This window comes from Porcisia hertigi, chromosome 34 (genome assembly GCF_017918235.1).
Source record: "Porcisia hertigi strain C119 chromosome 34, whole genome shotgun sequence".
In the NCBI taxonomy this organism is placed as follows: Eukaryota; Euglenozoa; class Kinetoplastea; order Trypanosomatida; family Trypanosomatidae; genus Porcisia; species Porcisia hertigi.
In genome coordinates this window covers 1,018,403-1,043,311 of record NC_090593.1, presented here as the reverse complement: position 1 = coordinate 1,043,311, position 24,909 = coordinate 1,018,403, and the positions used below count along the sequence as shown (strand labels likewise).

Genomic DNA, 24,909 nt, shown 5'->3' with positions numbered 1-24,909 from the left:
GGAATGTCGGCACGTGAATGTGTATTTGCGTGTGCGTGTGGGTTTTTTTTTCGAGGTCTGAATGAATCAGAAATCACACATGCATTTTTTGCCCCCCTTTTTTATGCTTTGTTGTTTTTATGCGGTACAAATGTCTGTTGGTGCGCGTGTCTGTGGACGGTGGGCCTTTCACTCTTTTTTTGTTCTCACGCGGTGTTATTGCTTTCGGTGATATTGTGTCATTAATGTGGCGGCAGCGGCGCGCTGGTCCACTTGCTTCGCCTTTCAAATTCTCTGATTCTGTGACTTTGTACGCTTTGTATTCAAGCGATCTATGCGCACCTAGGCTATCCTAACAACTCCCCTCCAACATCGACAAAAAAAACCGAAATACGATAAGTCGAGGAGGGCTTTCCGTTACCTGAAGAAGGAGGCGCAGTGGCGCCACACACGGTTTTACGCTCTCTTCCCCATACTGGCTCTGAAACCCCGCACCTTGAAGGGGTGGCAGGGTCGCGTAGACGGTGAACGTGGAGGCGGTGCGGGCTCTGCGAGTGTAGAGGAAGTGATGATCACAAGGAGCCGCGCTTGGTCTGAGCCGCGCTCCTTTTCTCTCGTCTTTCGCTTCCGAATCCTTCCTTTTTTTTATAGCAGTGAAGCCCCTTTCATGACAAGGCCAGAGGGAGGTGGAGGGCTCGAGCCGTGTCTTTGTGTATTTGGCTCTTCCTTCATCCTCACAAATTTTGTGTTTCTGCTTCGAGGGAGAGGGGAGTAGCTCTAGTGTGCATATGGGAGCGTGTTTCCATGACTTCTTTTGTACCTGCTTTCCACTGCTATCACTTTTCCTTGTCATTTCTCGTGCTTACGATTCTACTTTCTGGAGCTGGCCGTACACTGGCGCATGCCCCCCCCACCCCACGCGCGCACACCGATACTTCTGAGTTTGTACACGTGATTATGGAGTCCTCTTGGCGCGGAGCTCCCGCGTCGCTTCCAGGCGACGGCCGCCACGCTGCGGCGCGGCTCGCGTTTGAATACGTGCCAAGCGGCTTCCCTGCTGGTAGGTTGTACGGTGCGTCCATGTCGGGGGTTGTTGGGGCTCTGAACGGGGCCGCTTCCCGGCCGACTGCGATGCCTACGCGCGGAGCTCAAGTGAGCCACAGCGCCGTCCACTGCACTGATACTCCAGCGGCGGCTGAGTGGCGTGCACTCTACGGTGCCAGCGCCGACATGATGAGCTCCGCCGTTTCCATGCTCCGTTCTGGTGGTGCCGGTGTCTCTTACATGACTCCCATCTTCCACCTCACGGCCGAGGACGCAACCATAGTGTCCATGGAACACAACAACCACTGCAAGCTTCTCGGTATGGCCACATCCAAGAACGAAATTTTTGTGACGTGGACGCAGCTGATGCCAGTGATTGGGAACATTGGCGTGCTGCAGGAGCCCCATAAGGACCCCTTTGGTGACGAACAGGCCGCACTGATGTATGAGCGGTTGCTCAAGTGGGATCCAGCGAACATGTCCATTTTGATTGACCAGTTGCCCTACACCTGCACCGAGTTGTCATGGGCGCCGTGGCAGCAAGGTATCTATCTCGCTGGGCTCTGCCCAGGGCACGGCATCCGGCTCTATCGCTACTCGCACGGGCATTGGGCGCTTGATGACTGCATTCGCTCCACGGAGAGTGTGAGCTGCTCCATTTCCACGAACTTCACTGTGGCGTGTGCGTGTAGTGGCGGTCGAGTGGAGCTGTGGGCGAGAGGCTCCACCGCACCGGGCACAGGAGCGACATCCGGGCCGTCACGTGGCTCAAGTGCAGAGAGCCGCGCGGAGACGGGTGGCGTAGATGGTGCGCGTGGTACCTCGTGGGGGTTGTGCTCTGTTCTCACGTTTCCCTTCACTGAGGAAGACGACGGTGACTCTCGCGTACATGAGGAAGTCAGAGTGAGCGGCATCAGTTTGTCTCCTGCATCCGCAACGCGACACCGTCCGCGAGACGTACTCAGCTTGTCCTGGGATGAGTCCGGCGCCCTCCTGGCAGCCGGTGATCAGGGAGGGTCAGTGTATATCGTGGCAGCGACCCAAGGCAGCTCGCGGTTGGGCGAGGTGTTGTATCACCAGACATCTTTTGCGTCGAGCGGTTTTTGCAAGCAAGTTTCCTGGTCTCCCTCATCGGGGCGAAGTTTCTTGTGTCTGGCGATGGTGTTCAGGACGTGTGTGAGACTGGTGCTTTTCCGCAGGCCGCGCTTCATGAACGCTGCGGGTCTGCCTCAGGTGGCACACAGCGTCAGCGTCAGCGGCGGTGGCGGTGGCGGTGCTCGGGCAGGGGGAGCGCACGGTAGCGGAGGGCCGATTATCGATAGCGCGCTTCAGGTGCTGGCTTCGACACAGGTGCCATGTAGGGAGGTTTCGAAGCTGTCGTGGAATAACACGGGAACGCGATTTGTTACGGCGCACCTCGATAGCTCCGTGAACAACTGGGCTGTTGACTTTAGATATCAGCACCCTTCGGAAGTGGATGGAGTGAACGCGGCTGGCAGTCGAGAGAAGGCCAGTAAGGTGAGCAACACCGACAGCGCACGAGCGGGTGGGCATGTTGTGACGAGCGTGCCCTCAACAGCGGTGGACAAGCGACTCGGTATCGTTGTGTCAGTGCGGCGCACCTCCGCTGTCCACCCATACCACGCCGTCTCAATGTGATGTCGAATTTTCTACATTTTGTCCCCCCCCCCCTTCCTCTTCGGCCTGCTTGCGAAACTCCTTGGCAGGAAAGCAGCCTCCGCTACCGCTGTCATTCCTACCACACACACGCAGTTGGGTGCTGCTTGACAAGCTATTGTTCACCTTTACCTTTAGAGGGCCATTTGCAGGCAAGGCCCTCTCAAGTGTGTGCTTCACGTTTTGTTTTTAGCTCACCTCATTTTGTGGTGTGCGCCAGGGCGTCGCATGCACGCGTGCACCCATGGGTGTGTCCACAATGGCGGCAGTTGGCTTCCATTGCTCCCAAAACGTTTCTTTTTTAGCGCTCCCACTGATTTTCCTAGTCCTCTCCGTCGCACAACCAGCCCGTGTGTTTGTCTGGCGTCCCCATCGCCCCGAACTCTCTCTCTCTATTCTTTGACATTTTTCTCTCATTGTCGTTCTCTCTTTTTTTTCTCATTTCGCTTGCCTTCAAATGGGCACACTCCGAGCGAGTCCCCCCCCCCCTGCCCCCACCACCACTGTAACGGAATAAGATCGTGGTCTCTTCACAGGAACGCCTGCACTCCCTGGTTCATGCGCCCATCCAACTCATATATATGTGTGTATATATATATATGCATGGATAGACAGACCTAGTGAATCTGTGTCGTTCCTTCTCTTCTCTTATTAATACATCGGTCCTGATGCCAAGCCACCCGAAGTCACAGGCAAGCAAACACGATGCTCGGAACACCATGAAAAAGAAAGCTCCTCAATCGGCCAGTGTAACGCGCGGTGATGCGTCGGTGGAGACTTTAAACTCTGCAGCCTCTCTTCCTGCGGCCACGGGCAGCGTCGCCTCTAATTCAACCCCGAAAGGTGTGGCGGTTCTCAGCACATCCGAGCAAGAGCGGGCGGTGGAGGCGATCAAGATGACCGTTTCCGCAGTCTCAAGCCGCGAGGAGCTTCGCAAGGACTCAATCTACCGCATCATGCACGCCTTGCCCCGTTCCGATATGCTGGAGGTGGTGCGCAGTCGCTTTGCCAAGACGCACTGCGAACGTGCTGCAGCGTACTTCGATCTCTCTTACATGAAAAATCCGCTACGACATCTGCGTCTCCAGATCGGCTGTGACGGCCCTACAGGAATACACTTGTTCTTCAACCGCATCGCCGCACATCGTCATACTCTGCGCGTCGTGGATTTTTCACGAAACCGGCTGGGCGCCGATGATGTTGTTCTACTCTGTAACACTCTGGGGCTAGGGAGCGCCGGGGATGCCGCAGCTGCGATGATCACTGCCAAATCGCCCCCTGCATGCATCGCAGTTGCTTCAACAACTTCGACAACAACAGAGGCCCCCGTCGGACAGTCGTCCTCACTTGAGCTTTTGGACCTCAGCTACAACGCAAAAATTGGTAATGACGGGGCTGTACACGTCGTCAGGGCTCTACGGCGTTGCCCATCGATACGGGCAGTGATCATGAAGAGCGTAGGACTTGATGATGATTGTGCAGGGATCATTGCTGATGTACTACGTGGTTGGCCGGCTCCTCCGCTCCACGCTCACCCGACTAGCACCCATGCGTTGCTTCGTCCAGCTTCCGCTTCTGCCACAAAATTTTATCTGAACCTGAATGAGAATTACATTGGTGCTCGTGGCACGCAGGTCTTGGGAAAGGGCCTGCCAGACCACGTGTCCCTTACCCTGGTGAAACAGCGGGTAGCCCCGGCGCGCGACCTGAAGCGGTGGCGCGAAGATAACGGAGACACGTGCCGATAAACAGAGGGTTCTCAGAGACAAAGGTATCCGGCCTCCCAGATGCGAGATGGGGCAAAGTGACGGTGTGTCTTTCGGTTGCTTTGTCGCTGCGTCTGTTTACCTGTCGCGACTAATGGATGACATCATCCTAATATCGATTAAAATGGTGATTGGGATGCAGTGCTTTGTGGCATGTGGGCTGTAAAGGTAGTAAGGAGCGTGAAAATGCGTGTGCATACGCAGATCGGATGCCACAGCGTAGTTGCCATAGTTGTTTTTTTTTCCGCTTCACGCTGGTACACGTGTGGTTACAACACAGGTTGGCAGGTGGGCGCCCTACCGCTCTCGCCTGCGTACTGATGCGAGGTCGATCAGTTGTGTGCCACATGAGGTGTAATCACCACAAAGCATTTCTTTAGTTCTCAACGGTGGCAAAGCGCCTACACAACAGAGTGCAACCCCCCTTTTGGGGGATGGGGAAGTGGATCGTAAGCGGGTGGGGGTGAGGGAGAACATCTCTATAGCGGCTCATGCACCCTCTACTTGGACTGCGCAATCGTTATGTAGCCGTTTTTTTTTTATCTCCCCTGAGACATCCCCCCTCCCCCTCGCTCCGCGCTCTGCCTTATCGCAATGGTGATTGTTCGGTGCTTCCTTTTCTCTCTCCTGGCCGCCTCTTATGCTTTTCACTTTGTCCCTCCATACCTCCTTTCTTCTTGGCCCCCCTCTCTCGCTGTCTTTTTCTGTGTGCGTGTGCTCATTCGTACATTCTGATTGCTCATCCATTTTTTTTCCTTGCGCATTCTGGTCGTCACTCTCATGATGAACCCTCCTCACACACACAATCTATCAACACACGAGCTTATGTGCTCCACCCCTTTCTTGCATTCACCACTATCGTCCAAGCAAAATAAAAAAATAGGGAACACGGAACGTTTGGACGAGGGGGTTCCTCGTGCGGGGTGCAGCTACTGTCTCCACGTCTCTATCATCCCGCATCCATATTACTGTTTGGGAGCCTTTACCGATACTCCCTGGCCTCCCCGCTCGTCACCATGGAGCAGAAAGGTGTCGTGTCCAGCTCTGTTGCGGCTGCTTCACCGCAACTTGAGGTCACCGATGTCACGCATTCAGCGGCGTTCACGATTCTCAACACACTCGTTGACGAGGGTCAAATCTCGGAGGAGCGCGCCGATTACTTGAAGCAAATGTTCAAAGATTTGCACACTCGTGTTCTTATGATCTACAAACGCGACAACGCCCTTCTGAAGCGCGCGCGACAGCTGCGGGACTGGCTGGAGGAGGAGCGGCAGCGCATTTACAATTTTGGCGACACAGCAAAGAAGGATGACGAGGTGATTCAAGCCCTAAAGCACAACCTCATGGAGCACGAGCGTGATCTCGCGGCTGCTCTGGAGCGCGAGAGCGTTCTCCAAGTCGAGGCGCTCGAGTATGACCGCCGTAAGCAACATCTTATCCTTGAGCGTGAGGATGCTGTTGCGGCAGAGGAGGCGCGAATACGGCCCAGGATGGAAGCCATGCAAGCAGAGATCACCGAAATGGGAAACCATATCAAACAACTCGCGGCGGACACGGACAAGTGCAACGCGGAGCAGGAGGCTCTCAATAAGGAAGAGGAGGAGAAGAAGGAAGAGATCGCAAACTTCGCGGCGATCCTCGCACAGGCTAAGAAACAGCTACAACATGTCCAGAACGAACCTGCGCGTGCGATGAAGCAGCTTGACCTTGTTCTCGCCAACCTTGCCACTGCACAGCGCGAGCTCGCGAGTACTGAGGATAAGATCGCCGCGCAGGCAGATCGCATTCAGGCACTGGAAATGCAGCGCAACAGCCGTGCGGAAGACTACGAGGCTGCCAAGAAGCGTCTGCAGGCGGTACGCAGTGAGATCGACGCGAAGCGCAAGACTCTTGCCACGATGAACACGTCGTTGGAGGTGGAGTTGGAGACACGCCAGGCAACACAGGAACGCGTCACCGAGCTTGAGCAGCTCATCCTGACGACGAAGATAGCGATTCAGAAAGGGGAGGAAAATCTTGAGCGCACCGAACGTGAACGTGAAAAGTGCATGCGACAATTCGCTGCCTTGGAGCGAGCGAAGGATGAGGCACGTCGCCAGGGAGAATTCCTGGTGGAGCAGATCAACCTCGTGCGAAAGGAAAAAGAGCAAGTGGTCCACGCCACGGCACAGGTGGAGAAGGAGATCACGGTCTATCGAAAAGACGCCGAGCTCCGCACGAAGAAGCTGTTGGTCGGGCAAGCCAAGTCGAAGGAATTCGTGGAGAAGGCGGAGCGGTTGCTCGCTGAGATCCGGGAGACCGAAGAGGCGATCGCTGTGAAAACGAAGCAAGATGACGTTAGGCGGCGTGAGCTGGTGGCCATCACGACGAAGCGGGAGGAGTTCAGCCGAGCCTGCGCGCGCGAGGCAACCCGCTCGTCTTTGGCCCAGCGCGAGTTGCAGAGGCGTGATGTCTGTGTGAAGGAAGCGCAACGACGTCACGGCGAGCTGGAAAAGCAGCTGAAAAAGGTTTTGTATACGTTTCACAAAGTAAAGCAGGATCGGGCGCAGAAGGTGACTCAAATCCAAACGATCGCACAGGTCATGACACAGGTGGTGGAGAAGACAAGGCTGCTTGAGAAGGAGGTCGCAGTGCTGACACGCGAGCTCACCATGAAGGATCAGGAGGTTGTGAAGGCCCAGCTCCAGGTGCATGAGCTCACAAGCATGTGCGCAAACCTGCGACTTGAAAAGAACCGGCATCGAAAATGCCTTGAGAAAGCACTAGACAGCGAGCGGGAGGTGAAGGCGCAGGTGCGTCGGCTGAACGCAGACATTGCCGCGACGGAAGACACAATAGCTGGGCTGCGGCACAGTTACGGAGCGGCAATCGAGAGCCGCAACCAGACTGGCATCCAGCTCATTGACCGAAACGACGAGGCGGCGCTTCTCGTGGCCCGCATAAAAGCCCAGGGGGCTGCCATAGCCGAGGGAACCCAGATGACGAACGACCGCACTCAAGAAGTGCGTGCCCTCAAGGTGAAATTGGGCAATTTGCTGCACGACATCGAGGCATGTCAACAAGCAATCCCGAAGGTGTCGCAGATGGAGCTGGAGCTGATTCGAGTGAGGGAGGATATCGAGACAGAGCAGTGGCGCACGCAGGTTCTTGAGAATGACCTCACGGATCCCAAAAACCCGCATCGGTGGAATAGAATCTCACTCGCCCTCTCTGACCATGCAACCCTGCCGGCAGTGGATGGGGCGTATGCTACCACGAGGGCAGCAACGGCAGCTCAAAGCAACGCAGTTAGTGTATCGGCTGTACATGGCACCTCCTCGTCCCGGGGTGACGCAGAGCTTACCGACCGAAGCAACAGTGACGCGGATGCTGCACCCGTACCGGTGCTGGTCGGTGGTCCCTCTGAAGATTACGTTCGCCTACAGTCTCGCTGTCAGGAGCTGGAGGCGCGCGTGCAGAATTTAAATTCTAAGCTTCACGAGAAAAATCTGATACTCGCGGAGGTGACGGAGCTGGCCGAGCGCGTAGGAGGTCAGGCGGATACCGGCAAGGAGTGCACACTGTCTCTGGCGCGGCAGGTCAACAAGTATCATTGCAGCATTCGCAACAAGAGTCGTCAAATGATGTCAACTATTGCAGAGCTGTCCCTCTTTCAGGCCTCAAGCATTCAGCTTCAGCAGGAAGTGCAGCGCCTAGAGACGGTCGTGGAGGAGGCTGAGGAGCGGTTGGAGGCCGGCGAGGCCCCGTACGCCGAAGCCGAGATGCACTATGAGCGGGAGCGGCAGAGCCAGCTGCGCTACGCGGCTGCCCTCCAGCGCCAGCGCGCAACAGCCCAGGAGAGCGAGGCCTTCCTCGGGAAGCAGATGATCGCCACCACGGCGGTTCCGCGCCCGAACGCGTACGTCCCGCAGGACGACATCCTCGGCCTTCCGCGGCCATACGGGCCTTTCGCACCATTTAAAGGATCGTCGCACCGTGTGGGACTCAATCCCCCTCGTACAGAAGCGTGGGTGTCGAGTGGGGATCAAAAGCTCTCACCTGGACCTCCATCTATTGCCGAGGTGCTACGTGGGGCCCCGGTGCCCCTCTCAGCATCTTCGTCCCCGCCAGGGACTTCTGCCGGGATAGTGTCCGAAGGCCGTGGGCCTTCTACACCACCTCTGCCTCCAACTACTGCGGTGACATTTGCGAAGGCAACGAACATCACTCCCTTCAGTAGTGCTGTTTCGACGCGACTGCAGTCACGCCCCTCCGCGAGCTTGCGTGACGGCGCGACAATGGCGACAGAGGCGCATCAGCGCAACCTTGCCGCTGCTTCGCAAGAACAGCTGCGTGTTAGCCAACGGTCGAGTTCCGGCAGCGTGGATAGTCTCAGCAACCGAGTTACGTGACAGTACACGGACATACACACACACACACACACACACACCCACGAAATGGTCCGTTTTGGTCGAGTCTTCCACTCCTTTTCTCCCTTTGTTTTTTCCCCTTCGCCCTTTGTTGATATTCGTTTCTTTCCTTTGTGGTGATGTAAAAAAAAGTTATCCAGGTACTGTTGTTGCTGCTGCTACCACTGTTGTTGCGAAAGCGTGACGAGGGGGGAGGGGAGGGGAAGTGGAGGCAGACCCGGACCGAGGAGTCGCACCAAGAGGCATACACGTTTGTGGATGCAGAGCCTACGCCGGTTTGAGTGCGCTTCTGTGCGTCATCTTTCTTCCCCCCTCTCTCTTTCTCGGCACATCTCGCCAGCCGATTTTCGCCATGTTTTCTCTTAAAAGAAGACGACCGGCGACTCGATGTACTCTTAGGCATCATGTTTCCATTTCGATTATGTTTGCCATGTTCGTTCCCTTACGCCGTCTCTCAACTCCGAAGACCGCAACCACCCCACCCACAAACAAACACACATGCACGCGCGCGCGTGCGCGCCTATGCGCTCACGCAGAGACAACGAACGTCACCTGATAAGCCTTTGCCGAGAAGCAAGGCAACTGTTCCAGTGCCTCACAAGACGCCTCCCTTTTCTTCTTGACGGCGCCTGTTATTCTCAATGATTTGAGGCGGTCAAGTGGGAGGTGGTCACGTGGTGGTGGAGGGGACTGTTGTCATTGCCACTCCCCTACTATGGAGTAGCGATGGCAGCAGCACCACATGCAAGTCTCGCTGCTCCAGACAGTCTTGATTTGGTTTTCTGTTGACCTTTTCAGATGACAGATGGTTTTGCTTTCGCGGCGTTGTGAGGAAAGTCAGCAGCACCGCTCGTCATCTCACCCTCCCCCGCAGTGGCTTCTGTCAGTGTAAAGCAGTCGCGCCCATCTTTGGAATAAACATGCTGCCGCTCTTTGCACATCATCGCCTGCCCTCTCACACCACTTACTCTTTTGTGACGCACATATTTTTCCTCTTCCCAAGCCGTGGATATCGTCATCACCGTCTCCACGAGTGGACTCTCTTCCGCCCTCTTAGAATTCCCTTGCCTGGGGCACCACAGGGACCCAGTGAAACATACACTTCACTGAACAAGCACACACACACACACACACACACACACACACACACACACACACACACACACACACACACACACACACACACACACACACACACACACACACCGTCACTCGTGTCTTATCATTGAGTGGGTTCCTAGTGACAGTGGATGCGCTTCCGGGTTCAGGCTTGCTTTGCCACAGCGGCAGATAAGCTCGACCTCTCCGAGGAGGGTTCGGAGAACGCCGGGCTTTTAATTGCAGATGACTGCGTGATCGAATTACGCGCTTCTCCTGTAATCAACGGTGCTGCCGCCGCTGGCGTCTTGCCTGCCGCGCATACACTTACAGCATTGCCGTGGGATAGCAGCCGAATCCGGCTTTGCGTCAACGGCATCAGCTACGGTACTGGCCCACTGGTTCTACGGGATGGGGACAAGCTCACAGTGCAACCTATCCACACCAGAGGGGCCAAAAGGTCGTACACGTATGCCATCAAAGCACTCCCTCCATCGCCAAGCGGGGATGAGAATGGGATGAGGGATAGGGCGGCGCTGGAAAGCAGCGCCAATATATGGGAGGATAGCAATCGACTGCGCAACATTATGTCAAACGCGGAGGAGTACGCCAAATGGAACAACTTTTACAGCGACCGGTTCACCAATCTCGCCACCTTTCGTTTGCCTCCAAGCGATGAAGCTCGTCCGACAGGGCAGATCCATAAGTGCGGCCGCGGGCACTATGTGCAGACGAGAGGAGTCGCGCCCGATTCTGTAGAAAGTAATGCCCATGCGCCCGATGCCGCCCACGCACAGACCGTGTTGGACGCAAGCACTGACTTGGGTGAACGGCTCCCGTCTGCGCATACCCGCACCCTCGTAACGCTTCTCCCTAGCCTTCCCACGCTGTTGGAGTCCAGATCTTGGGGAGCGCAGCCATCGACGTCCGCTCATACCCGCTTGCCGGCGATGTGCTGCTGCTGTCCTTTCATGTCTCCCTCCTCAGATTCTTCTCTACGGCCCCACAGAAATAGGCCGTCTTGTTCAGCAGCAGCGGAGCCCTCCGCCTCTATCGGGAGAAAAAGCGAGTCACTGCAGGGAGGTGAGGTCGCTCCGTCTTGGCGGCGAGGTGCTGAACAGTCTTCTTGGGTCACCTATGTCCAGGCTTGTCGCGGCGAGTGCGCCGCCGCACCGGGCGCCAGCCCCGATAAGGAAGCCTTTGATACGCCGGGCAGTGGCACATTTGTGAGTTTCGCTTCACTTGACAGGAAGGCGGCGGGGCTCTTGAATCGCATTGGCGTGGTAGAGAGCGCACTAATAGGTTTGCGCTACGAATAAGATCGCTTCTGATGCCCAACTTTGCTTTCCAATTCCACGGGCGCTGCCGAAGGTATGCGCGCATGTATGGCGAAAAAGAGGCCATGTTAGAGCCGACGCACAGCGGGGGTGGGGGTCGATGCACGTGCCGGCAAATCCTCGCCGATGTACATTTTTTTTTCGTGTAAGTGGACTCTGTGCCCCTCGCTTTTTTTTTTCCGTATTTCTGTCGCCCGCTAAAGCTTTATCTTCGTTCTTTTCACCACCGCTTTCTTATCACTCACTCATGTTTCGTACCGAATGCGCATTGACGATCCGTGGATGGCGCAGGTCTGCATGCAGATTAGACCCCCGATTTTTTTTTTAGTGTATATAGCGGCTTTTCCACACTTCTTGGAGCTCATCGAATTTCCCTCTTCTTTTTTTTTTTGTAGATCTTTCTGCTTTTTTTGTTCCATCTCTTCCCGTCATCGTGACATTGGGAGTAAGTGAGGTGGAAAAGGCGAATGAGGGACATCCCAGAGAGGTACTCGTGTCCACTCTCCTCTTTCTCCCTGTGTGTGTGTGTGTGTAAGGGGGGGGGGGTGAGGGAGGAGGGGTCGGCGCTACCGCGAAGAACGATACGCTACAGGGTGCCTTGATTTTGATCGGGGGCGGCTGCACGGCGATGCGTGAAGCGGTGTGGCTGGAGTCGATGCCAGGGGCCGTGCTCAGCTGACGGGGCTCGGAGTTGCCTCCGCAGGTGTGCACCTCTCTTGTACACCACGTGTCTGGTCTCTGAGGAGGCGACCGGGGCGTAGAGGAGACGCTTGAGCTCCTGTGGTGTATTGCAGAATGGACGTCTACGGAGCGGCGGATTTTGAGGAAAAGAAGAAAAAGAGAAACTGCACGTGAATTGTGAAGCTGAGGGCGCTGTTTTGCACACTTCTTCTCATTCACCGCCAATGGGGCGGCGGCTTTTCCATAAAGGAATGGCCCGCATCCACACACAGACAGAAGGTATTATCGTTAGCGGAGCGCAACCTTTCAGAGGTGTGAAGCCGATGACGTCGTTGCTCGGTGTGTGTGTGTGCATATAGATATGTATATATATATGTATATGTATATGTATATATACTCAATATATCTATATTGCGTGCCAGAGCTGACGGATGTGCACAAAGGCACCCGCACAACAGGAGACCAGTACTTTCTCTCTATATCGCTCTTTTTAGTGTGCCTCTCATCGATTCCGCTGCAGTTTTGCATTTTTATTTGTGCACTGGGGAATGCCCTGTGCTGCCGGGCTTCTCGCCGCCCCGAGGGAGAGCTGCTGTGTCGTATCACGTTCTCTCTCTTTTTGTATTTGCAAGTTTTGTGTGTACACTGGCACGCATGCTGATCGTGCTTCACACAGACGTGTACTGGGGGCTGCTTTCTTTTCGCTCTGAAGAGGTACCGTGGTGAGAGTACTTCATTGGAACACGTCAATATCCTTCAAGGTATGACCAAGTCAAGGATGGGTACCACAAGAATCGAATGCAGAACCCGGCGAACCGAACCACAAGGGGTGGGGATAACAGCGGAAGAAGCCAGTAGGACACAAAGGACATGGGTCTTTTTTTTCCCTGTGTACTCATCTCACTCACGTGTTTCCTGGCCGCACGTCAGGGGTTGAGATATACTGGTTTCCTCTCGCCATCTTCGCTACATCGCTCCTTTTTTCATCCCTCCTTGTTTCGCTTCTCTTTTGCTTTAATGTTTTACTGCGGACTCAGGGCCCCCCCCCACAAAATTATTTCTTTGATTTTCATGATCTGCACGTCCTTTTCGTTCATTACGCTCTCCTTTCTTCCTACGCGAGCCTGACTAATAAACCTTGCATCCGACAGGCGTCTCCGGTTCCGGGGGAACACCACTCTTTCTCATCCAGGGTCCCCCCTCTCCCCACACTCCCATCGCCGCCAGCTGCCACCGACAATCTCCACAAGCAAAAATCAAGAAAAAATATGCTGCAGCCGTGAAGAACGTAGAGCCTCCACACGACGCGCATCACGAGCTCCTTTTTTTTTTTCCTAGGAGCATTTCTTCTATACGCTTTCCAGTTGCCCATCACCTCGCTTTTATTAGCCTCTCTGTTACCCTCTCCGAGCGTATGCCGCTGCCTCGGTTGTTGCTACCGCTGTTGTTGTTCCTGTCTTGCGTTTTTTTTTTCTTCTCTAATGATCTGTAGTGCTGCTCCCGTATAATGTTCAAAGAAATAGGGTCTAGCTTGTCGGGTGGCGAAGCCGAAGGGGGCGGAGGCGGGGACGAGGGCGCGCCCTACCAATCGCCCCTCGTCCCGATCGGGCTGTCGCGAGACAACTCCACCTCAACTTGGCTTCCCACGTTGGCTGCGTCTCCATTAACCGAACCGGTCTGCTCTCCTCTGCTTAACAATCGCTACTCGAGTGAGTCGGCACTGGACGGGCGCGGTAGTAGTAACTTTTACGAGCTTGACACCAGACCATTGCCACAGATGCAGCAATCGGACCTTTCCAGAAGGTCAGCGGAGCGAGAGAAGAACTCTCAGAGTTGCCTCTTCTCATCACCGCTCTGCGATTCATCTCACTTGTCGACCTCCGCACAAATGCAGTACCCCACCGCACCGATCATCACATCCACCCCATCTCGTATGTCGTCGCTCTTGCATCCATTTGGTTCTGCCGGACAGGCACTGATGCGAGCCGCGGTTTCGCCGTCACGGCTCCACCGTCCGCTACGGTTAGCGCTGGGGGCTTTCTGCATGCTGAATGCGGCTGTCGCTTTCTTATTCACCTGGATGATGCTCACCCATCAGTCTGTCTTTGCGCTGACGGCGACAAAGCGGCGGTGGGACCTGGAAGAGTGTTCCAAAGCGACCTACAGGGCAGGTGTCTACTATATCATCATCGGTTTTGTGCTGCTTGTGGACCGACTAAGCTCGATCGTCGCAGTTTTGGTCCAATTGGGAATGCGGTGTGCACAGGTTGGCTTTCCGTTGATTCTTTATGGGCCGCGGTGGTGCGCAAGGAGGATACCGTTGTGTAGAGCTTGTTGTCCTCCGCGCCGCCACCCTTTTCTCTGCGCAGCAGGAGCCTCACCCGAGAGGGACAACTTGTTAATGAGAAGTAAATCGCATTGCCCTTCTTCGACCCCTAAAATTCCTCTTTCCACTTTGGATGCGTCGACGGCACTCGCGAGTCATGGCCAACCGCTACGCCCTGCAGACAGGAGCCTGCCTACCATATCTCATCGTTCGCTGCCCAAATCGGCGCGGCAATTCGTGACTGAATCGGAGTTAGTTGGAAGGCCGCCTCTCGCCAACTCTGTATCACCGAGCATTCGGCGACGTGGGGCTTGACGCTTCCGACGTGTAACATCGTGGTGGAAGTGACCCCCCCCTTTTTTTTTACTGTACGAGGTGTGGCGACACTTAATCTTGGTTGTCTGTTGATCATGCCTTAATCTTGTGCATCTCCTCGCCCCACGACCAGGCGACATTGTGTAGAATGTCTTCCTACATGTTGTTATGGGCACCCCTTTTTTTCCCCTTTGCTTTTGTTATGTATTGCCCCTCTTTGCTGAACCATTGCTGCAACCGCAGCTGTTCATTGCCGCTCTCTCGTTACGCCCTCCCTTCCTCCCCGACTCCTTGCCTACATGCCCTCATTTCTCAGTCTCATTTCTTTTTTTTTTTACCCCGACCCTCAGAACTGCCTTTTTTCCATTTTTCTTTGCCTTCTCATCAGTGGCTCTCTCAGCAACAAAGTTTCGTGCGAGAGCCTCAATGTGGGGCCCCAGTGCCTTGCCTCTTTCTTTTTTTTTTTGTATCCCACCGAAGAGTGTAGATCGCGCCCCCCCGCCGGGGTCGTTTCTAATACGCGCATCTCTAGGGAGAGGCATGGTGACAGGGGGGATCGTTGTCAATGCGCACTCGTCTCTTCTCTGCATCTTCCGCTTTATTTTACGCATCGGCGTACTTTTCGTTTGTCCGTATCGGTGGTGGTGATTTTCTTAGTGACAGGCTGTCCTCTCTGCCCCGTTGGGGCTCTGGCCGTGAAGGAGGTGGGGGAGGGGTTGGGGGAGAGAGGAGGTACCACAATACAAACGATGCAGGGAGTAGCACGCCATCTGCTCACCATGCTGTCATTTACCAGCCGCCACTACACTGGTGTTGTAATGTGGTGTGCGTGCCGGCCCCCCTCCCTCCCCCCCTCCCTCCCCCTCTTTCTGTGCACAACTGTGCGAGGTTGGTCTTCTCTCGCCCCCGAAGCTCGGCATCTCTGCGCTTTGGTGTGCAGCGATGGTTGTCATGTGACTTCTGTTGCATCATTCAGTATCATGAATCGCTGTCTCGGGGGACGTCAGCCTGGCGTCTGCCAGGTCACCAATCCTGCGGTCAAGGAAGTTGGCATGGGCTCCTCTGATGTCGCTCTTTTGTGTCGTGTTGTACGGGTTGTTGCGCCCCTTCCGCCCACCTTGGCAATGAACAAACTGGAAACTGAAGGTGTGTATAGAGGGAGGGGGAGGGGGGAGGAGGGAAAAGCGAATGGACCAGAGAAACGGTCGTTGTTTCCCCTTTTTTCCCCCACGTGACATAGTTGATGCAGGTGTCCTCACTGTAGCTCAAACCTCTCCGCCGCTGCTTCACATTCAAGGCGGTGACGGCGGAACAGTTATATATATTTTTTCCTGTCTCACTTCTGAGTTCAGGGCTACAAAGATTTTTCAACAGCGGCCTTTTACTGGTTAGATAACCGTCTGTTCAAGGGTGAGCAGGATCTAGGTGTGCGCCGTGCACAATGACCCCTGTGGCGAGCCCACGGCTTCATACCGCGGCACCACGGGACCGAAGTAATCACCCGTGAATGCACGGAGACTTGGCGAGGCGCGAAGCAAAGACGGTGGAGGAAGACATACCGCTGCATGTGGGCCCCTTCCAGCTGTCTGTTATGTTTCCAGAACAGAATCGCATTGTAGTCACCAGGCGTTTGCAGCACTTTTCCCCTTGGCTTGACCACGCCTCAAATCATTATATCCCTGTTTTTTTTCTGCTCTCTTTGTTTTTCTCCCTTTCTTGTCCACCCCGCGCACCATGCACGGTCTTCCCATGCAACGTCGTCATCCAATTATGGATGGCAATGGTGACCAGGTACTGTTCATTTTTGTGACCACTCAAAAGGCGAGAAAACAACGCTTTCACTTCCCCCCCCCCTCTCCCTCTGTGTAAAAACACTGAGTGAACCGTATTCCGCTGCGCACTCAGAGACCCCCCCCCCCTCCCCCACACACCCACCCCCCTCCACACACCCACAGGCACGTGCAGTTATACGGGAAGGCTACCAAATTCGCTATCTTGGAAACGGCGGGGTTTCCTTGAGAAAGAGAGGGGGCTTCCCTCATTGCAGCGCTGCTCCGCGCATCCCACAAAAGGTAAGAGCAATCGATTTGGCTGTGTCGTTGTTGTTTTTTTATTATTTCGCGTGTTTTTGTTTCCCCGGCATACTCAAACGCGCAGATTCTCTGAGCCCCCCTGCTCTTTCTCCCCTTCCTCCCATTCCTAGTCTCCCCGATACCGTCTTGCTTTTTTTTTTTCCGCTTCATTCTTCTCACAGTTGCGTGTGTCTCGCAGTGCGATTCGGTCTTCAACAAGTGTCTAGGCTTTTTGTTTGCGCCTCCCCTCCCTTGTGTAAGTTGTAAGCCGTTCTCCTTCCGTTCATCATCTCTTTCTCGTTGAGAAAAGTTGTACTATCGTTCATCACCGTTATTGCCTGGGGTGTCTAAGCAGCAGGAGCAGCAGTATCAGGGGATATTGGCGGTGTCTAACTGTATATTTGGTCTTGTGGGTGGTGCTCCCCCGGAGCTAAGGTGTCGCGTGCAAAAGCTTCGGGCATATTTATTCGGAGCCCCATATCTCCGTAGCGACACCTACACACACACACACACACACAAAGGCAAACAAGCAAACACGCCGAACGACGCCGTCTGTTTTGATTTTTGTTGGTTTGGACGAGTATATATATATATATATATATATATGCATATATCCCCCCACCCCCTGTTCTCTTTTTTTTTGTACCCCCGTCGTTGATAGTTACGCACTACTGCTTCACATCTCTCTTTTTTTTTTAAAAACCTGGTTTGCAGTTGTATATCGATACCCCCCGTCCGTGTATACATCACAGGTGCACTGCTGTGTACTTTTTCACCATGGGATTTGGCACTCGTTCCTGCATGGTGTTTTGCTACCTGAACGCTGTTTGTGCCGTGTTTATTAGCCACATGTTTAACATAGGCATTAATTCGATGTCCGTCGTTTCTTCCATCAACAAGTGGGATCGACAGGAAAAGGCTCGGGCGTGTCGCAACGCCGGGGTGTTGTACCTCATCTTGGCGGTTGCTGTAACGGTGAAAGATGTGATTGACACCCGTCGCGAACGGCGTATGGGCAGAGGCGCTAGTCAGCGCATGGCGGGCTACGTCTCTACCGACAGAACTACCTTAGCGGCGGAGCTGGAACCACTGCTCCAACGGCGCGCTGACGCCAGTGGAGGTAGGGTACGCCGCAGCGATGGCGCCAGGGGCGGCGGTTACGGTAGTACGTTTCTCTAGGGAGATGCACGCGTACAACTGTTCTGCATTCATGTGTTTGTACTTGCGCATCCAGTGGCACTGCGGGTTTCCAGGAGCGCGTGTTTTTTTTTGTTTTGCGTGAGGGGGGATGTGTGTGTGATTGTGTGTGATTGTGTGTTCGCTCGTTTCTGCGTCTACCGGCTACTTGGTAGGAAACGTGTTGTTCCAGGCATGTGGGCATGTTTGTCTGCACGTACACATGTCCACACATCTATCCGCGTCGTTTGTTTGCGTTTACTTCTTTAGATATTTTATGAGCCATTTTCCCCCCTCCCTTTTATCGTCCCATTTTTATTTTGCGTGCTCCTCTCCCCTGCCAGAAAAAAGAGACATGAAGAGGGGACAAAGGATACACACACTCACACACACACACACGAATAAAAAGTGACACTAGTCACAGTGACGCGGCCCCCCAAAGCAGGAAGGAAAGTATGTCTATCCGCTAGCTTGAACAAAAAGGACTCATCTGCCCTTTCCAATACATATGTATACGGATGTTCATGAACGTGTCTACGCATACAGATATATAACGAGGGGAGGGGGGAAGGTGGATGAGGGTAGGTAGAGTGGCTACTTCACCTGCATCACAGAAGGAAAAAAGGGGGAGGGGGGCAGGGAGAGGAGGAGAAAGCAGGAGGTTACATGTACATCTTCGGCACACTACGGCGCAGGCGCGAAGTTGTGGAAGTTTTGTTGAAGAGTACGGCGGAGACCGACGATGCATGCGGGCCCGTATCTTCTGAGTGTATCTTTGATTGCCATATCAAGCCTTAAAGCAAAACACCGGACAGCTTCAGGAAGAAGCAACAAAAAAGAGGGAGGGGAAGGGGGGGGGGCGGCGGCCGCTTGTGCCGAGTCGACGATGAAAGGAAAACAAAAGTACATCATCACCTGCGGTGGCATGTGTCGTGGAGCGCCCCTTTCCGCCCCCCTATGTGGTGGCGTTCAGGTCACGTTATCCACCTGCTTATGCTAGCGCCTTGTCCCCCCCCCCCTCCCCTCCCCTCCCCTCCCTTATCCACCTATCTGTGGGCTTTGCTCCTCCCACCTGAATGACGCTCGATTCTCTTTGCTTCTCTGAAAACCTTTCATCACGCCATCACAAACACAAACTCACACAAACACACACCCAACACAAAAACTCTTTTTTTACTCGCCTCTTTAGCCGTTTATTTTCGGATCGACATCAGCGCAGATGACTACCTCGAAGGTTCACTCGCAGCGCAGCAAGAAGCTGCACCAGCTCTCGGCGAAGACGAGCAAGGTGAACCGCAACCGCAAGGCACCTCGTCTTTACATGAAGGGTACACTCGCCGGCTACACGCGTGGTCTCTACGGTCAGACCAAGCAGACCGCGTTGGTGCGCGTCGAGAACGTGAACACCCGCGAGGACGCTAAGTGGTACGTGGGAAAGCGCATCTGCTACGTTTACCACGGCAAGAAGGTCAAGCGGTGTGTCCGCTGGAGCAAGGCGCCCGCGCGTCGCAGCACCGCTCGTGCCCTTTGGGGTCGAGTGACGCGCCCGCACGGTAACGCCGGTATGCTGCGCGTGAAGTTCAACGGCGCGTCTGTGCCGGCTTCCGCAATCGGCCGCCGCATCCGTGTGTACCTGTACCCAAGCCAGATCTAAGGAGCCTCCTGGAGAAAAAAAAACACCAGGGCGAGGAGGGCGACGACCACAAAAAGGATTTCGACCCCCTTTTTGGGGTTCGATTTCTCTGTGAGGAGTCTCCTTGGTTTCCTTGGCTGATTCTCTGTCAGATCACGGGTGGGGAAGGCGAGGCTTGGTCGCGATCGAGGTAAGAAGGCATGAAGAAGAAAGACGGCAGGAGGGGCTGAGGGGGAGGGGGGGGGGCTTCGCGCTCGTGAACTCCCCCCCCCCCTCCCCCCCACTTCCATATTTCTTTTGACCAGTGTTTTTTGGGTAGGCGGTGATGGATGGCTGATGTGCGTTTCACTTCCATTTTCGTAGACCGTCTCTTTTCCTTTCCTTTTTTTTAATGCTTTCATCATCTGCGACTCGAAAAAAAAACCAATTTACCGCAGAGAGTGCATGCTCCCGAATTCGGTGACCGGTGAGGGGAGAAGAGTGAGAAAGGGGGAAGGGATCATGACGTGCAGGCTTCCTCAAGGGGTGGTGTGGTGAACTAGCCCGATCCCCCCGAGGGGGTTTGAAAGGCGTCTATAGGATGTCCTGGCATTAAGATGTTGAGGCGGCATCAACGGCTTCCTGCAACACACGAGCACGCGTCTATACACGGGAAAGGTGAACGTCAGTGTGGCAACGCATTCGCTTGTTATCGGCGCTTGCTCATTTTTCTTCGTGTGAATCAGTTCGCCTCAGAACGCTTCCGTTTTGTTTTCCTCTGATCGCTGCAGACATGTCCCCTGTGCTATAGGGAGCCCTTCTTACGCACATGCACATCCAGGCGCACACAAATACTCACCCACACACCACTTCACTCGTTTCTCTTTCCGGGTTTATCCTTGCTGGTATTGTCGTTTTTTTTTTCTGCTGCTGCTGTTTTTCTTTTCGGTTGGGCATACCCGTTTTTGCGTACACATTCGCACAGGAAAGCGAGACAAGGCTCTCGAGCGCTACTAGGCGCCCTTCTCCCCTCTTTTCTTTATCTTCACAAGCACAATCACGCATAACGGCATTCACACGTGCACAACAACAGCAGCAGCGACTTTAATTTTCCCTTTCCAGACACCCATTTCGCACCTAGTGCATCTCTCTCCAAACATTTCTGTGTTTATATATCTTTTCAATTTTCATTTTCTCTTTTTTCTGTTTTATCGTGCGCTGCGTACTGCACCGCTTTCCCTTCTCTTTCACTCGCATTGCGGTGGATCAATGCGAAAGGGGGGGGGGAGAAAAAATATCAAGCGAGCGTCTCCATACGATCCAGCTGTGAATAGAGACCACCCCCTTTTTCCTTTGTGCCCGCGCGCTCTCTCTCGCCCTCTCTCTCACAATCAGGCACACACACACACACACACACACACACACCCACACCCACGCCCACTCATCCGCTCAGGCACACATTCAGGGCGGATCGGCCCTGTAGCACACGCTCTTGTCACTGTGGATTCTCCATTGTCCGTCTGCAAGTGTGTCCATAGGCGTCGCCTTGAGTGTTTTCCTTTTTATTTCCTCTCCGCTGATTCGAGCCGAGAGGAACCACCGCACAACAACCACAAACAAAATTTTTGCTCATTTTCCCCCTCACCGCTTTTATAGTGGTTTAAGTCCCCGTTTTGATCCTCCTCGGGTGTTTTTGTTGCGATTTTCCCCCTCCCCCCTTCCAGTTGTTCATTGCTCCCCCCCCTTTTTTTTTGTTTTTTGATTTCCCTGTTTTCATTTCGCACGACAATGCTCAAACAGGACGTGTTTCGCATACACGTCAGGTCTGATGAAGCCACCACTGGCACCGGCACGGGCGTGAAGGACCATAGCGCCACCACCACCACCACCACCACCACCAACACCTTGTCTAGCTCTTTTGCTTCCCTCTCTGCGCCGCCATCAGATTTCTCCGTCCCCAATGGATTTTTCTCCACGAAACTGGTGGGAAACGTCGCAATCGCGGCGGCGCCATCGGCGCTCTCCCCACCGGAGTCGTTGTCGAGGCACGATGGGGAAGCGGTCTGTATTCCCGCAGGAGAGCAGGAGATTCACCCAAGGGCGATATCACAGCAGCATATCTTGGCCGAGCGGGCGCACGCCTCATTTCGTCACGACCGCCGCCTGAAGCGCGGCCAGATATCCCCAGGGCAGGCTGTGGTCCACCCATCCCCGACATCTCACTCTCCTCACTCTGTAATGAACCCTCCAGTGTGCTTACAGCTGCCAGAGTCTGTGGTAGCCCGTAGTGAGAAGGATGGCCCGCCGCGCCGACTGCACGACAGCCCCAGCGGCGGCAACGTTGTCTCCGCTTTCCCCGGGACGTGGAGGTGCAGCTCTACTCCGGTGACGGATTACACTACCCCTCAGCCGTGTCCGCCATCCGCTGCCTCGACAAGCAGCATTGCTACCGCGTTTGAGCACTCGACCGTGACGGCGTGCCACCCGCTCTCCGCGGAGGACGACGAGGGCGATGTTGAGTACAAATGGCGCCTCACCGACGTCTCGGCGACGCGCTTTCAGCATCTCGTGACTCAAATGCAGTTCCGTGTCTCGGAGGGCCATGGCCAGTCCCTCTACCAGCTCGGTGTCTCCGATGACGGCACTCCGCGTGGGTTGACGCGACAGGACTTCAATGAGTCTGTGCAAAACATCTACCGCATGGCTGCTCAACTGCAGCTGGAGGCGACGCTGCTTCAGTGCTGTGTTGTGGGGAGGACTACCACGAACCCGGCTCCGGCCAGTGCCGCCTCCCTAGACGACCAGTTGAAGAAAATCGCTGCGGAACCTACAGAGCCACACGATGACAAACATGGGCAATGCGGCATGAATAGTGGAGAAGAGCTTCTATGTGGTGAGATAATGCTATCGCGACGTCAGTCAGGCGGCGGGGGTCGCGATTTGAGCGTCGCCTTCTGCGGTGCCGTTGGGTCTGGCAAGTCCACACTCATGGCCGTTCTTCTTACGTCTCGCCTCGATGACGGATGTGGTGGAACACGGCAGTCTCTGTTCAACCACAAGCACGAACTTGACACTGGGCGGACAAGCTCTTTAGCATCACGCGTTTGGACAGTGTTGCAGGAACCGACGACTGAGGCGTCGTCGTCGTCACTGACGGGATCCATCGGCGCAACGCAGCTGCCATCGCCCAAAGGCTTTTCTGCTGCGGCCCCGCGCAGCGCGGGTTCCACATGGTCTCCCGTTTCTTCTGAGGCGCCGCCCACGCCGCCGTTCACCTGCGCTTCGTCTCGCTCTATCACGCTCCTCGACGCGGGCGGCGACATCACGAAGACTATGCTGTTTGGGCTCATGAGCCGCAAGCCAGACTACGTGTGCTTGTGCGTGGCAGCTGACACTGCGGTCGTCTCCGACGTTTCGCTCTACGCGGAGATGTGCTGTGCCATGGGCACGCCGTTTCTGGTGGTGGTCACTAAATGCGACCTGGTTGAGGAGTTTGAACTGGATGGCCTCATCATGGAGCTTGCGGTTGCGCTGGACACGGTGGGATTTGTGTTGGAACAGGTGGATTCGATGGTGATGGCGGCGGCTTACTGCAGGGAATGGCTGCCGCGCCACCGCAACACCGCAGTGGAAAGTGATGTGGGTCCGACGGCTCACGTAGCAACCCCGACTTCCACAGCTGGCCCACTCGGTTTCGAGCGACTGCGCTTGCCAGTGTTTTGCGTCTCATCGGTACTAGGTGGGGAGGGTCTAGACCTGTTCCGCTCTTGCCTTTCCCACTTGCAGAGTCCTCCTTCCTCGCCACTTCTGGGACCGTCGTCGTGGGCCCCAAAGCCACCCTTTGAAGTGCTATTGGACTCCGCCTTCGCTGTCGACGGTGTAGGTCACGTTGTGCGCGGTCGCGTAACGCGCGGTCCAGTGGAGGTGGGATGCAGCTGCTACATCGGGCCTGGCAGCGACGGTAGCTTCTACCCCGTTTTCGTGCGCGGCATCCACGTTGATGGCGGACACGTGAACGCAGCGCAGGCTGGCGACGAGGCCACGTTCGCTCTGCATCGCTTACCAGACGCGGTGACAGTCTCGCACAAAGGCAAAGTTCTCGTCCGTCAGCCAGAGACTGTGGTACGGTCTTTCCAGGCAACGGTGTTGGTTCTGTCGCAGTCCATATCCACGCACATGGAGCCGATCATGTACACTCGTAATGCACGACAGGCGGTGTGTGTGACTGCTGTCACGTCGGCTGGCCGCGAAGAGAAAAGCGGTGTGGCGGCTGACGCTGCCGGCAAATGTGAGAGAGTAGTGGTGCAGTGCCGTTTTCTTTTCCGTCCAGAGGTGATAAGCGCCGGCGACGCACTGGTGCTGCAGTGGGCTCCACGAGGCATTGCTGTTGGCCGGGTCACGTCTTTAGAATCCCCTGCTGAGGTGTAGACAGCGATACAAGCGGATGCTACAATAGACGACAACGCAGCAAAGCCGTGGTGACGTTCCATATGATAAGAGGTATTTCCTCCGCGTGCGTGTGTGCGTGTGTGTGTGTGTGAGCAGGGGAGGGGGTGCATAGACCGTGGCGGGCGTCTTCCGAAGTGCTAGAGATGCGATATGCAGAGGGGGAAACAAAATATGTTTGTGACACACTTGTTGTCATTTCGACACTTTACCCCCTCCCCCCCCCTACAGCGAGAGTTGAATAAAATGCAATCGTTTTTTCCTGCAAGTTGATCTATTTGGGTACTGCAGCACTCTAGCGAGTTCGACGCAGGCACCTCTTTTTTTTTCCTCTTCTTCTTGTTCTTCCTGCTGTTTTTTTTTTCTTTAAACGCACGTACGTCATTTTTTCTTGGGCACCTTCCCAAATTCTGCGCTGGAATTCAATGCTGTCGACTGCACACATACACACACACACACACACACACACACATACACACAAAGTGTCGGGTCATTCAAGAGGCGATTCATAGGCTTTTTTTTTGGATGTCATCCACGTTTTTTCCTTATCCGGACTTTTTTTCTCCCCCTTTCAACCGTTGTGTGTGCTTGATTATGTCTGGCAGTCCACGTTTTGTAGTGTGTGGACAGCCTCCCCTTGAAAGGAGGTGCGCGGTTTGCGAAGACGAGGAGTCCATGGTTGTAGAATAAGAGATGTGTTTGCCCGGGAAGGGTGGGGTCTCTTGAGGAATGCGAAAGTCTGTCTAAGCTCTTTTATTTTTGTCCCTCTTCTCTGTGGTGGCTTGTCGTGATGTTACAGAGTTTTCATATGCGTGCAGTGTCTAGTATGTAAAGGCAAACATTTGTTTACTTTCTTCTGCTCACAACAACGCCCACAAAAAACCCATGAGGGAAAATGTTGTTGTGCGTGCCGTCCTCCAGGACCACGCCGCCGTCGTTGACGCACCGTGACCCTTCCGGATGCGCAGGGT

The 24,909-nt window shown here is 54.8% G+C and overlaps 8 protein-coding genes across 8 annotated transcripts; all 8 read left to right on the top strand.

Moving 5' to 3' along the window:
* Positions 1-936: 936 nt before the first annotated feature.
* JKF63_01820 (uncharacterized protein) lies at positions 937-2,682 on the top strand (the record flags this gene model as incomplete). Its single annotated transcript, XM_067897865.1, has 1 exon — positions 937-2,682. One exon carries the CDS (start codon positions 937-939, stop codon positions 2,680-2,682), a length of 1,746 nt encoding a protein of 581 aa, XP_067754022.1.
* A 686-nt stretch (positions 2,683-3,368) lies between these two features.
* On the top strand, positions 3,369-4,448 carry JKF63_01819 (uncharacterized protein; the record flags this gene model as incomplete). Its single annotated transcript, XM_067897864.1, has 1 exon — positions 3,369-4,448. One exon carries the CDS (start codon positions 3,369-3,371, stop codon positions 4,446-4,448), a length of 1,080 nt encoding a protein of 359 aa, XP_067754021.1.
* A 1,034-nt stretch (positions 4,449-5,482) lies between these two features.
* On the top strand, positions 5,483-8,857 carry JKF63_01818 (uncharacterized protein; the record flags this gene model as incomplete). Its single annotated transcript, XM_067897863.1, has 1 exon — positions 5,483-8,857. The coding sequence occupies one exon, from the start codon at positions 5,483-5,485 to the stop codon at positions 8,855-8,857; it is 3,375 nt and encodes a 1,124-aa protein (XP_067754020.1).
* Positions 8,858-10,125: 1,268 nt separating this feature from the next.
* On the top strand, positions 10,126-11,292 carry JKF63_01817 (uncharacterized protein; the record flags this gene model as incomplete). Its single annotated transcript, XM_067897862.1, has 1 exon — positions 10,126-11,292. The coding sequence occupies one exon, from the start codon at positions 10,126-10,128 to the stop codon at positions 11,290-11,292; it is 1,167 nt and encodes a 388-aa protein (XP_067754019.1).
* A 2,206-nt stretch (positions 11,293-13,498) lies between these two features.
* On the top strand, positions 13,499-14,632 carry JKF63_01816 (uncharacterized protein; the record flags this gene model as incomplete). The annotated part of the gene is made up of 1 exon (XM_067897861.1): positions 13,499-14,632. One exon carries the CDS (start codon positions 13,499-13,501, stop codon positions 14,630-14,632), a length of 1,134 nt encoding a protein of 377 aa, XP_067754018.1.
* Positions 14,633-17,481: 2,849 nt separating this feature from the next.
* Positions 17,482-17,883, top strand: JKF63_01815 (uncharacterized protein; the record flags this gene model as incomplete). Its single annotated transcript, XM_067897860.1, has 1 exon — positions 17,482-17,883. One exon carries the CDS (start codon positions 17,482-17,484, stop codon positions 17,881-17,883), a length of 402 nt encoding a protein of 133 aa, XP_067754017.1.
* Positions 17,884-19,099: 1,216 nt separating this feature from the next.
* On the top strand, positions 19,100-19,534 carry JKF63_01814 (uncharacterized protein; the record flags this gene model as incomplete). Its single annotated transcript, XM_067897859.1, has 1 exon — positions 19,100-19,534. One exon carries the CDS (start codon positions 19,100-19,102, stop codon positions 19,532-19,534), a length of 435 nt encoding a protein of 144 aa, XP_067754016.1.
* A 1,746-nt stretch (positions 19,535-21,280) lies between these two features.
* JKF63_01813 (uncharacterized protein) lies at positions 21,281-23,920 on the top strand (the record flags this gene model as incomplete). Its single annotated transcript, XM_067897858.1, has 1 exon — positions 21,281-23,920. One exon carries the CDS (start codon positions 21,281-21,283, stop codon positions 23,918-23,920), a length of 2,640 nt encoding a protein of 879 aa, XP_067754015.1.
* Positions 23,921-24,909: the final 989 nt, after the last annotated feature.